Source organism: Capricornis sumatraensis, chromosome 4 (genome assembly GCF_032405125.1).
Source record: "Capricornis sumatraensis isolate serow.1 chromosome 4, serow.2, whole genome shotgun sequence".
In the NCBI taxonomy this organism is placed as follows: domain Eukaryota; kingdom Metazoa; phylum Chordata; class Mammalia; order Artiodactyla; family Bovidae; genus Capricornis; species Capricornis sumatraensis.
In genome coordinates this window covers 23,956,233-23,969,892 of record NC_091072.1, presented here as the reverse complement: position 1 = coordinate 23,969,892, position 13,660 = coordinate 23,956,233, and the positions used below count along the sequence as shown (strand labels likewise).

At 35.6% G+C, this 13,660-nt stretch overlaps 1 protein-coding gene across 3 annotated transcripts in view; it reads right to left on the bottom strand.

The window, feature by feature from the left end:
• The window catches only part of TUSC3 (tumor suppressor candidate 3), a 220,239-nt gene that overhangs the window by 23,131 nt on the left and 183,448 nt on the right, over window positions 1-13,660 (bottom strand). For 2 of the 3 annotated variants that reach the window (XM_068970022.1, XM_068970024.1), the window contains exon 7: window positions 6,997-7,060. The exons of the other annotated variant lie outside the window; for it this stretch is intronic. In XM_068970022.1, coding sequence (XP_068826123.1) covers window positions 6,997-7,060 — 64 coding nt within the window. The remainder of the gene's footprint in view (window positions 1-6,996; window positions 7,061-13,660) is intronic. 3 annotated transcript variants of the gene reach the window in all.

The following is a 13,660-nucleotide window of genomic DNA, read 5'->3' as shown; positions in this document are numbered from 1 at the left end:
CTCTTTTAGATTCATCCGTGTTGCTGCAAATGGCAAGATTCTTCTTCTAACGGTTGAGTGTTTATGTGTGTCTTATGTGTGTCTGTACCTCGTATCTTCACCCGTTCATCCGCTGATGGGCAGCTCGGTTGTGTCCATATCTTGGCTACTGTAAATAATGCTGCACTGAACAAAGAGGTGTATATATCCTTCTGAGTTATTTTCATTTTCTTCATGTAAATATTCAGAAAATTACTGAATCATATGCTGGTTCTATTTTTATATTTTTAGAAACTTTCCTACTGTTTCCCATAGTGGCTGTACCAAATTAGATTCCTCCAATCCTCATCAAGGATTATTTGTTGTCTTCTTGATGACAGCCATTCTGACAGGTGTAAGGTGGTACCTTACTTGCATTTTATTTGCAGTTCCTTGATGATTAGTGATTTAGACTATCTTTCCATGTGACTGTTGGAATTACGTCTTCCTTAGAACAGAGTTTAGTCCACTTAAGTCCTCTCTCTATTTCTAAAATGTGTTGTTTGTTTCTTGATACTGAGTTGTATGAGTTGTGCATCTGGATATTAACTGCTTATTGGATATATAAACTACAAATATCTTCTCCCTTTCAGTAAGCTACCTATTCATTTTGTTGATGGCTTTTTTTCCAATGTGCAAAAAGCTTCTTAGTTTGATGTAGTCTCACTTGTTTATATTTGCTTTTGTTTGCCTTGTCTAAGGAGACAGAGCCAAAAAATTATTGCCAAGATCCATGTCAAAGAGCATCCTGCCTGTGTGTCTTCTTTGAGGAATTTCATGGTTTCGGGTCTTACCTTTAAGTCTTTAATTCATTTTGACTTTATTTTGTATATGGTGTGAGAGAGTGGTCCAGGTTCGCTCTTCCACATGTAGCTGTCCAGTTTTCCCAACACCATTTATGAAAGGGGCTGTATTTTTCCCACTGCATATTCTTTCTTTTTGTAGCTTAATCGGCCATAAGCGCCTGGGTTTATATCGGGCTCTCCAGTGTGTTCTGCTGGTCTGTGTCTCCACTTTCGTGCTGATTCTATACTGCTTCTATTACCATAGTGTTTTGTGCTGGGTCCTCGTGGCTGTGTGGGCTTTTCTCCGGTGTGGAGAGCAGGGGCTACTCTCTAGGGGTGTGCAGGCTTCTCGTTGCAGTGGCTCCTCTTGTTGCGGAGTGTGTGTTCCAGGGCACACAGGCTTCAGCAATTACGGCACGTGGGCTCAGTATTCGTGGCTCATGGTCTCCAGAGTGTAGCCTCAGTAGCTACGGCCCAAGGGCTTATTTGCCTTGTGGCATGTGGGATCTTCCCAGACCAGGGACTGAACTGGTGTCCCCTGCATTGCAAGGTGAATTCTTAACCACTGGACCACCAAGGAAGCCACATAGCTTTTTAATATAGTTTGAAATCACGGTCTATGATACCTACAGCTTTGTTCTTCTTTCTCATGATTGCTTTGGCTAAACAGGGTCTTATGCAGTTCCGTGCAAATTTTAATTATTCTAGTTTTGTGAAAAATGGCACTAGTATTTTAAAATCTGCAGATTGCTTTGGGCAGTATGGACTTTCTAATATCTTTAACATAAGGCAGGTAATGTCATTCTTTTCCTCAGAGTACTCTTTACTCACAGTGAGAGGGAAAGTTAATAATCTAAAGACCTCAAAACGACCTGCAGGTGGCACCTCATTTGTACCCTGATCCACTTCCTATACTGCTCTGCCCTTGTGGGCTCTTACTCGTGTCCATGGTATTTTTTTCAACAAGAAAAACCCTCTGCCTCAGGATCTTTGCCCTTGCTATTTCTCTATCTGAATGCTATTCCCCTCAATGTCCATGTAACTCACTCCCTCACTTCCTTTGGGATTTTGATCAAATGACAGTAGAGAAGCCTCCTTTGAACACTGTACTTCTTATCCTGCTTTATTTTTCTCTGTTAACATTATTTTTTAAAAGGAATTTAGAACATGTATCTTTATTTACTGTCTCTCTCCTGTCACTACAGTGTTAGTGCCCAAAGGGTAGGGAGTTTATTTTCTTCACTATCTTACCTAGTACCAACTAGGCTCTGATATACATGATTGTAATCCTCAGTTTACACATAAGGAAACTGAAGCCATCAGAGAGATCTAAGTAACTTGTGCAAAGCCACAAAGTTAGTGAGTAAAAGGTGCAAACCAAAAGAACATAGAAGAATTGAAGCAGGACGGTAACAGGGTTAGAAGAAAATGATGAGCGAACAGCAACGGAACAAAACAGTTAAGTCTGTTTAACCATGTATATCTTTATGCTAAGCATAAAATTTTATATCAAGTGAAAATGCACTTAACAATATAATTACATCTCTTTACAAATAATAAGAGAAATTCAGGCAAAGAAAGATAATAAAAAGTTAAAAGCAACTGTCTTGGGGTAATAAGGTTGTGGGGTTTTGTTTTCTATTATTTATACTCTACATAATAGTAGTTTGCAAACTTTTCCTGTGAAGGCCCAGAATGTAAATATTTGGGGCTATGCACGCTGTATGGTGTATTGTTACTATTCAATTCTGCTACTGTAGCGCAAAGTAATCACAGACAATTCACAAATGAATAGGTGTGGCTGTGTTCCCATGAAACTTAATTTATAAAAATAGCAGTCAGGCTGGAATTGAACCTCGCTGGTCCTAGTTTTCCAACCCCTGCTATAGAGGATCTGAAACACTGCCAAAGATACTCTAAACTGTTATGTCTGAGAGGAAGTTAGCTTTGCTCTTATGTGAAAATGAAGAAATGCAAAAATCCTTGTACACATAATCTCAAAGTAGGAACTTTAAAGCAAAGAGATTATTAGATATAGGTGTTATGTACAACACCAATGTAAAATATTTTATTAGAGAGCAGCAGGATCAGGAACTAAGTGTGAGTTTTTTACTTAGAATGTTTCCTGCAAAAGTGAGTTTTCTAGTCATTAACAAGGAAAGAGCTGTGAAACTACTTTAAACTTGATGGCTGTAACTGAGATACATGAATTACACTAAATGGCTTTAAACTGGCCAACCCTCCTCTTTTATCTAAAAATACTTTGGAGCTTAAAAACTTTGAGTGTTGAGAATTATTTAGGTCAAGTTTTATTCTGTCAGTGAAAATAATTTTTGGCAAAAGAGAGCCTACATAATACTTATCATTTGGGGAAAAAAACCACATTTGTAATGTAAACATTTTTAGATAATGTACTGATTTATAAACACAGGAAGAAGCTTTGACTCTAACATCTGTCAGAGTTAATGTGTAGGTCTTCCTTTATTGGGTGGAAGGCTGACTGATTAATGAAGGCTACAAATCTCTGAGAGATTCTGTGTCAAACTCTGGAATAACAGATACATTTCTGTCATTAAACTGATGGGTGTAACCACTTGACTAAGCCTTATTAAAGAATCTCAACATTAAGAGATATAAATATATACCAGCTAAACGGTAATGTTCCTGAAACTTTTTCTGTTGTCCTGAGATTAATGACTATGCCTACACAGACACAAACACACACACACCTTTGTTCTACTTCATGTATAACTTTGCACATCTGTATTGATTAATATCATATCATTATACACTTCAGCTACTATGCACTCTCCAGCCCCCTGCTTATCCTGTCAATCACTTTCTTACTGCTAAAAAAGTCAAAATATTGACATGATCCTACATAAAATAGGAGCTGCTGTTTGTGTAAATAACAAAATCCACAGAAAATGAATATCCTAGAAATGTACGTGCACAGAGATGCACATACATTTGCATTACATTATAATCCATTCTCAATCACAAACGATGTTAGGTTTACTATGGCTCCTAAGAAGAGACCCAGGATTGTCAGTTTAAAGATAAATGTGAACAAATGTTGGGGAAAAGTCAGCATATTATAGAAGACTTTATCTAAAATATCTCCAACTTGTATCCATCATTAATTTTTGTTCTGTAGTATGTTTCTCCTTGGATATAACACATTAAAAGAAACATTTGCTGTCTATCATAGATTCAAAATAAGTCAGAGTAAAACTAAACTCTCATAATAGATGGAAAGCAAATGTTTTTCTCATAGGAAAAGCAAATGTGATCTTTATGAAAACACATATTTTAAAATATTTAGAAACAGTTGTTACTGCTAGTATAATCTTTGCCTTTTATATCAGAACCTTTACTTCTAATTGGTATTTATCTTATGTTATCTTGACATCCCAGATAGAGCATATGCAGAATTAAGGGACAGGTCAGAATTTGTATACTTGACAGTAAAGCCAATCCGAGAACTCGTGTGTCTGGTTTCCACTACCATGTAGAACATGTCTTGGTGAATTTAGATCAGATTCAAATTTCTTAGCAACGTATGGAAAGATATTTATTATCCAGCCAACTAACCTTTCATCAGTCTGCCCTGCAGTCTTTGAATACTCTTTCATTTTATGTCTATCTACCTGTTACACCTTCCACTGGAATATTCTCACCCACTTATTCTCCACTTGGGGAGAACTCCTTTTGTACTGTATAAAAACCCGGCTAAAAAGTCAATTCAACTTTTCCATGCAACAGGTTGCCTCTTGATGCCTCATACTAATAAAAATTATTTTTCTATTAGCCTACCTTCTTCCAAACAGCAAATATATTTACAACAGGTGTTAAAACATAACTGAATCAAAAATTTTAAAAATATTTTATTTGGAAAAATATAGAGATTTATATATTAGCCTTAGTTCATATATTCCTTATTAAAATGTCATAACATTTTTTATTATTTTTTAAAATAGCTTTCTCTCAAAGACTACTTAGGATTTCTTTCCCCCCTCCTAAATAGGGTACTGAAATAAAAGACTACTAACAGGGAAAAAAATCTTATTTTTACTAAATGTCATTCTATAACCTATGATATCAAATGACTCCCATCTGTTCATTCTTAGATTTTTTAAAATAAATTTGGTATGTAGCAACTGCATCTAATGATCTGGCTTACTAAATTAGGAAGAGAAAACCAAAAGGCAGAAATATTCTCCAAAGATAAACAAGAAGTTACCAATTTGCATTTTTTCAACCCACTCCAGTATTCTTGCCTGGAGAATCCCATGGACAGAGGAGCCTGGAGGGCTACAGTCCATGGGGTTGTGAGGGTCAGACACAACTTAGTGACTAAACCACCACATAAAAACATACATGCAAATTACAAAAAAAAAATTATAAAGTAAGTTTTAAAAAATTAGTAGATTTTGCCAAGTAAAAGTAAAATCAGAAATTACTATATAATGGCTTCTTCTAAACTTTTATTGATGATTTTAATGAGCCCACTATTTTAAGACATTTTCTCTTTTCATAGATATAGGCAAATAAAAAGAACAGCAGTGATAAAGCAACAAATAGTTACTGGCAGCAGAAAGATAATACATTTTACTGTTAAAAATCTACATGGAAGACGTCATACTGTTTGTAAAATTTCTTTGTGTCCTAAATCTCAGCTTGAGGTCAATGAGCCATGAAATGAAACCTTGGGGAATTTCTGCCATACAATGGGATGACAGTCTTAACACACCTTTTCATTCCTTCTGCTAGATATTTCTGATTTAATAGCTGCTTTGAAAGAAGTATATTGCTAAAAAGCTACATCATGGATTGAAAACAGAAAAAAAAAAAAAAACTATACAAATGAGAACCAAAAAGTTACCTGCAAAACATATTTCCCCTTTTCTATAGGTTCACTGTCTATGGTTTCAGTTACCCACAGTCCAAAAACATTAAATGGAAAATTTCAGAAATAATTCGTAAGTTTTAAAGTAAGATTCAAATGCCATTCTACCAGCATGATGAAATCTCACATCTTTCTGCCCTGTTCCATCTGGATGTGAACTGTCCCTCTGTCCAGTGTGTCCACCCTGTGTTCACTACCTATTCAGTCATCACTCAGTAGCCATCCTGTTACCAGATCAGCTGTCGTGGGGTCACAGGGCTGTGTTCAGGTGACGCTGTTTACTTAATAGTGGCCCCAAAGCACAAGAGTAGTGATGCTGACAATTTGAATATTCTCTTACTATACCTAGTCTATAAATTAACCTGTACCAAAGGTATGTATATCTAGGAAAAAACACAGTTCTTTCTCCAAACTAAGGCAAGGCAATTAAATTTTGTGGGTTTTAGTTTTCCTAGCTATAAAATGACGTTTTGCTCTAGAGAGTTCTAAGAATCCTTAAAGGTTTAAATAGTTATGGTTATATCAGATACTAGAAAATTGAGTCTAGACTGCTTTATTTGAAGATGAACCTTGGTAACCAGGAGAGTAATCAAATTTTATAAATGACACTATAAGGCACACTTTAGATCCTGACAATGACTCAGTACATTCAACTCTATAAACTTAACATACAAACATTTCCACAGGACTCACACAAACGTCAGTGTTCCCCCAAAGTACAGCTGTTTGCCCCCAAATTAACCTTACTTCATTCTAGTAATATGTAATTTGTTTTTTGAAAAATGAATCGTACCTCTTTCTTCTACCTGTAAATCATAAATTGTACTGTATTATCTGATTCATAACATTTAGTCTTCCATGTTCCAAAAAGATGTCTAATTATCCTAAATCTTCCTCTCATTTACTGTAACATTTAAGGGAACTAAGATAATTTTTTATCCTGTTTTTTATATAATAGAACACTTTTCTTTCCCCTTTCCCATTAAGATTCTAAAGGGGAAAACGATACAGACATCACACACAAAAAAACTCTAGCCAGAAATAATCAAAAGCTATACTTCAAAATTCAATAGTAAAAAAGAGAAAATTATAACCTATTAATGATTTAGAATTTTAAAAATTACATGGTAAGAGAAAATAGCATAGGAATTGGAAAATTAGTCACATGGTAAAGTTTAAAATTTAATGTCTCAAAAGTCTTGATTATTTGTTAGGAAAAAAATCAATTTGATAGCATGCAGCTCTGCTTTGTTCTTCTCAACCCATCAGTATTTTAAAGGATACTTAGTACCAGAATAATGTGTGACTCTGCCACGAATTGGACCTGGCTGCTCCCATGAATGTAGCTCTATAAAACAAGACAGAGAAGCAAAAATTACAATCTGGGGAAAAGCAGGGTTTTGGCAGCTTTTTCTTTGTAAAATTCTATACCTTGAAGATTACAATGGATGAAGCTATGAGTTAAGTGCCTATTTATGGTTTTGGAATGAAATAATTAGTTATTTTTGAATAAAATAATTATCAGTTAACTAGAAGTAACAGATGAAGCACCGGTGGCTAATGTCACTGTCAACTGTAGAAAGCAACCTACTATCAGAAGTAAACTTAGTATAATTTGTTAAAAGGTTTACCACAAAAACAAAACAAACTGTAATGATTCTTCCAGAGCCTCCATAAAATGTACTTAATATAATGTAAGGCACAGATTAGAGGAACTAAGATTAATGACTCGACATCCTTTAAAGTAAATAAAAAATGACCAATCAAAAGTTAATATGACTCTTTTCTGCACTATCAAAGTTTTTAAATTAAGGATAGCTTTATAAATACATTTATTTTAAACTGATTTTTTTCAAAACATAATTATTAAAATTGTTTCATCCTATTTATTGAGAAAGGTATAGTTTCCTACACCTGGTAAGAACTATATTAGTTGATACCAGTCAATTATAAAAATTTGACAAATATCTCCATGCAATATTATTTTGCTTCTGAAAACCTGATTCCCACAGTAGTTTGGCTTTAATGGAAAGAGTATTTAACTAGAAGTCAGGACATTATTCCTTTTTGTCCTTAACCCTGGGTATGTCACCCAGTCTCTCAGATTCAATACCCCTCATCCATAAAACTAGAACTGGATTAACCGAGTCCTCTGATCTTTTTGAAGCATGTACAGTCTTGTGTGTACTGTTATCGATTTTGTCTTGGTATTTTCATGTAGAGACTGCTCTTGGTACTCCAGACTAAGCTACCTTTGTTTTTATCTCTAATTTCTCATTCATAGTGCAGCTGCCTCATTCATGTATTTGGACATATTTTTAAAGAACAACTTCAAGCAAACCAACTAAAAAATAACCATGTGTGGTTTGTTTACACTATAGCTTATAAGGAATACTGTCACATATATTTTCTATTAAATATTACTATATTAACAACAATGTAGCAATAAAAATACTATAAGCAATGTGTTTGATATTACTTTAAGTCTGATTAGAAACTAAGACTCTCATATCACAGAAATGAAGGTTTTATTATTCTAATAACTATAGCAGCATAGATAATATCAAATACATTGATACCAAGTACTAATAACAACTACTATTAAGCACTCATTTTGTGTTTAACACAAGTTCTACATGCAATATTGCATTTAATTCTAATAGTCATAACAAAGGTATTTTTATTACAGCCACTAAATCAGTAAGGTAACTGAGGCTAAACAGAGGTAAAAAATTGCTTAGGTTTTCACATCTGCTGTGTGTAAAATCTGAGATTTGAAATTAGGTCTGTATGATTTCAGATCCTGAGCTCATATTCACTATACTATTAATACTTAGTTATTTGCTGGACATTTGACAGAATGCTTCATTCATATAGATTATCCCATCATTTCTTAATAACTATATAAAGTAGATATTATCATTCTATCTTCCAAATGAGGAAACTGAGATATGGAGAAATGAACTAAATTAAGATCGCACAACTAGTAACTGGTGAAATTTGCAGAGCAAGTTGGGTTTGACCTCCAAGGTCCATGCCTTTCCCATCATATAATAACTTATCAAAAGACAGGAAGAAAACCTAGTGGAAAGTTTTATAAAAGTTTTTACTGGTGATCACAGTTAAATATTGACCATTAAAGTAATTAAAAAATCAACATTTATGTGACTGACTAAAATATCTGACTCTAACAACACAGAATAAGATGCCCAGATGTATGTGACAACTGTGAGGAACTCTGCCTGGATTAGAACCACAGTGCAGATACTATGCACTTATTTAGGCAATGGGGATATCGAGTGTAACAAAACAGCAAACAAAATGAAACAAACAAAACCAAAAAAATGCTTTCACAAACTTACACATACAAACTGTGAGAACACATTTTGTCTGCCAAAGTGAGACAGAGACATTACTGGCACATATAAAAGTCAGAAGAGCAAACACAAGAATATAAGAACAAGCAAGCACTCCAGAGGTCTTAAGTGCTGACCTTGGAGGGTATGCTTCATTTACAGGGTTACCTAAAGCAATGCTTAACACAATTAAAATCTAACTAAGCTCACCATTTTAAGCTAGTCTTTAATATATGTATTTAACTGATGCATGTACTTTGAGAATACTCTGGTAAGAAGGAACAGAGTAATTCCTTGACAGCTTTAGCAAGCATGATGTTCATTTATATTCTTTCCACTTGTGATTTTTACTAATTCTGACAAGGGAAATGTCAGTAACTCATGGAAATTTAATCCTAAATATTTATTTAACTTGGAAATGGCAACCCACTCCAGAACTCTTGCCTGGAAAATTCCATGGACAGAGGAGCCTTGTAGGCTACAGTCCATGGGGTCACAAAGAGTCGGACAGGATTAAGCCACGTCACTTCACTTCACTTCACTTACAAGTGCAATGGGGAAAATCTGCATGCTTTTTGATATAGGATATCTCTTTTTCCCATGGAGATCTATTTTGACAAACCATTAATATAAACATTTTTTTCTTGTCCAGTCAATTGAACGCTTACTTCAGAGCATAGGAACCAAAAAGAATGGGTCTTAAAAATTATCATTAAATTAATTACTATATCTTATTTGAAGTTTGCATAGCATAATGATATAAATAATATATCTGAATAATATGCTTAATTTTAGTAACATACTTGACAATAAAAATTAGTACAGTTAAATATAATAGTTCTCTTACACAAGAGTATCAGAAAAGAAATTGGAAATTAAGCTAAATACAGTATATGTCAATGAGGAAAGAAACCTCGTTCCATGTAACTCTTTCCTTTTTATAATGCAGAATTTTTATTTTTATCAGAGTATAATTACTTTACAATGTGTTAGTATCCACTGTAAAGTGTATCAGCTGTAGGTATACAAGAGTGCGTGTATGCTCAGTCATGACCAACTCTCTGCAATCCCATGGACCGGGCTCCTCTGTCAGTGGGATTTCCCAGGCAAGAATACTCAAGTGGGTTGCCATTTCTTTCTCAGGAGATTAACAGTGTATATGTGTCAATCCCAATCTCCCACTTCATCCACCCCCCCTTTTCCTCTTCATCTCCATACATCTGTTCTCCATATCTACGTCTCTATTTCTGCTTAGGAAATAGGATCGACTTCACCGATTTTTTTGGATTTCACATATATGCCTTAATATATGGTATCTGTCCTTCTCCTTCTTACTTCACTGTGTATGACGGTTTTTAGGTCCATCCACATCATTCCTGACTTCTTGGGAAGATGGTATCAATCATATTGCTCTGCTTTTTCAATATTATTTCAAAACTGTGTTGGTAGTGAGTGATCATTAAGGAGTCTTTTATAAACATAATGTTCTGAAAATATTAATGACCAGTATAGACCAACACTGTTGTTAGGTTTCAGTTAAAATGTCTGAGTCGGTATCTTTATCCTGGATCTGCCTCAAGTTGTGACCTTGAGAATTACTCTAAACTTCAAATTGTTCAACTGTATAATGAAAAAACAAAATGTGAGAAATGAATTATTAATAGGTAATTCATGTAAAATACTTAGGACTAGGCATAAAATCTGGGTTCTCCTGCCAGTGAATAATTTTGTTTTAAAACTTCTTATTTAAGTTTCTAATAAACTAAGATTAACTTTATAAGCCTCAGGCAGAAGCAAGATAGAAAAAAAAATGTGTTTGATTAACTTTTGTAAAATGTGTGCATACGCGCTAATTCGCTTCAGTTGTGTCTGACTCTTTGTGACCCCATGGACAGTAGCCCACCATGTTCCTCTGTCCTTGGAGTTCTCCAGATGAGAATACTGGAGTGGGTTACCATGACCTTCTTCAGTGGATCTTCCCTACTCAGTGACAGAACCTGACTTCAGTTAAATGGACTTTGGAGCAAAACTAAAGATGCTAATATAAGCAGAGTACAAAAAGTTGTTCAGATAATATACAAAAGCAGGAAGTCACTCTTGTAAAGACATTAATAATAGGATTCAATCTAGTTATTTTTCCCTGAAAAGTGTTAGTCATTCAGTCATGCCCAACCCTTTGCAACACCAGGCTCTGTGCATGGAATTCTCCAGGCAAAAATACTGGAGTGGGTAGCCATTCTCTTCCCCAGGGAACTGTCTCGAGGCAGAGATCAAACCCAGGTGTCCCGCTTTGCAGGCAGATTCTTTACCATCTGAGCCACCAGGGAATCCCAAAGTGTTACTTTCCTCTACTCACTGATAAAATATATACTGGTCTCCATTTGCTTTGGCGTAAGTTCCTTACAAGGAAAAAAAAAAAAAGCATGCTCACACCAATCCCAGAGAGATGTGAGTTTGAATTCTGATCACTGAAAAAATGTAAGTTATTTTAAAAAGAAGCATTTATGACACCTGGGGTCTCTGTGGTAAAGAATCTGCCTGCCAATCCAGGAGACGAGGACTTGATCCCTGGGTTGGGAAGATCCCTTGGAGAAGGAAATGGCAACCCACTCCAGTATTCTTGCCTGGGAAATCCCATGGACAGAGGAGCCTGGTGGGCTATAGGCCATGGGGTTGCAAGAGTCGGACATGACTAAAAAACATTTTATGACACCAAGAAAATGGCACATAGAAACTAAGATTTGATATTGTCTGGTGTTATCCAGATGCCACTTTCAGCTTAACATCAAATCCACAAAAGCACTTTTGGTCCCTTCTTTCACTTTAAAATACGTGATTGTAGGATGAACTAAGAGCTTGTCAATAGCTAGAGGATACACTGCTGTGATTATCTTTTACTATCACGTGGATTCTTTCTGTACCATCTTTTCATGCAGCTGGATATCAGTAGGGAATGTAAACTTTATTTCTGTTCATTTTCTTTCCCTTCTTGTTTACATCAGAAAAAATTACCTGTGTGAATCCTTTCAGCTTTTTTCTGTGCCTCGTTTACTATCCTCCAGTACAAGGAGAGCAGACACATGAAATTTAAGAAAATATTTAAGTGATAATCCCTCAACTGTCTAGCATATGATTCTCACTCTGCAACAGAAGTACTGTAACAGCAAAAAAAGAAAACATGATGATTTATTATCAACATGAAGACAGAATGTGGGAGAAAAATCTTGTATTTCCCTTGGCAGGACTTCCAAGAAGTCAAATGAGTTTCCTCATTGCTCTTAAATAAACTTGTGTCTTTAATCTTGGCTATTTAAGATCTGCCAGTAGAAGAGCAACTGCTTTCCTGATCAAAGCCTACATACAGTGAGGGATCCATTTTTCATATATGATTGTCAATCTTTTTTTTTTTTAACCACATAACTCTAAATAAAGAAGATGCTATTTTAAAATGTACAAGTTCATAGGAATGCAGTAATGACACCATAGTCCTGAGTCTCCTTTGTGTGCTCAGGCACCCAGAATACTAAAAGGAAGTAAATCTTTATTATTTCTTTCGCAGTTTCTTTGTGAGAAGACAGACATCTAGGAAGAGATTTTTTTGAACTGTTAAGACAAAATATACTTTTTTATTTAGTGTTAAGTATAACAGAAGTATTCAGAGGCATTCTATGACCTTCCTAATGTATGGTACTATGATCTTTGGAACCAATTACTTGAGTCTTTAGTAAAAACAGTGTGAGAGCAGGCAGCAGGTGGGCAGGCTTCTGTTGGCAAATGGGAGTGTCTGGATCACCACTGTTGGTGCAAAATGAGTGGAAATCCCGAGGTACTTAGCACTCTGACAGTCTAATAAAAGATTTCTCTATTTCTCGATAGTTACATAGTCCCAGTCCTTTCTTTGAGGTCTTCCTATACATCAAGCTAGATAAACTTCTCTGAGGTAGCACTGGTCCTTACAAGGCAGTGACACCAAACAGCAGGTGTGATATAGATCAGACAATAGCTCGGCCAAGTCCTTCTGGACTTGCCTGAAGTAAGAGATATAAATAGGGATTACCTACATCCAGATGGCAAAGAACACCACTGTGTTGGATTTCCCCAGGCTAGGTAGGTATGATTGGTCTTATTCAAACTCTTCTCTACACAAAGCGTCAGCCCCGCTAGTACAGTGGAGACACACCTCTCCTTATGAGCTTTACCTGAATTCAGTGACAGTAAGATCAGTAGTTGAGGTATTGTAAACAGGGGAGGTACGGGAGAGAACAAGTAACAACACAGAACAACCAAAACAAAAAGCTCCAATCAATTCTAAGGAAATCATAAGCAGAATATGCTGAAATAGTTCATCATAACTGCTCCTCCCTGGAAGGTCAGGCGATGAGAACCCAAAGTGCAGGCAGGCCTGAAAAATTCTGAGGAGACTGTAAGACTACCCTAAAGCCCAGAGACTAGTGAGACAGCTACTGGGGATAAACTGTGCTTGTAGAAGCACCTTCTAGTTTTTGAACAACAAAACCGATACTATGACTGATGAGAGAGCTTCTCATATTCACTGTGCTTTCAAAATGTTGAGAGGTTAAATATATGACAAC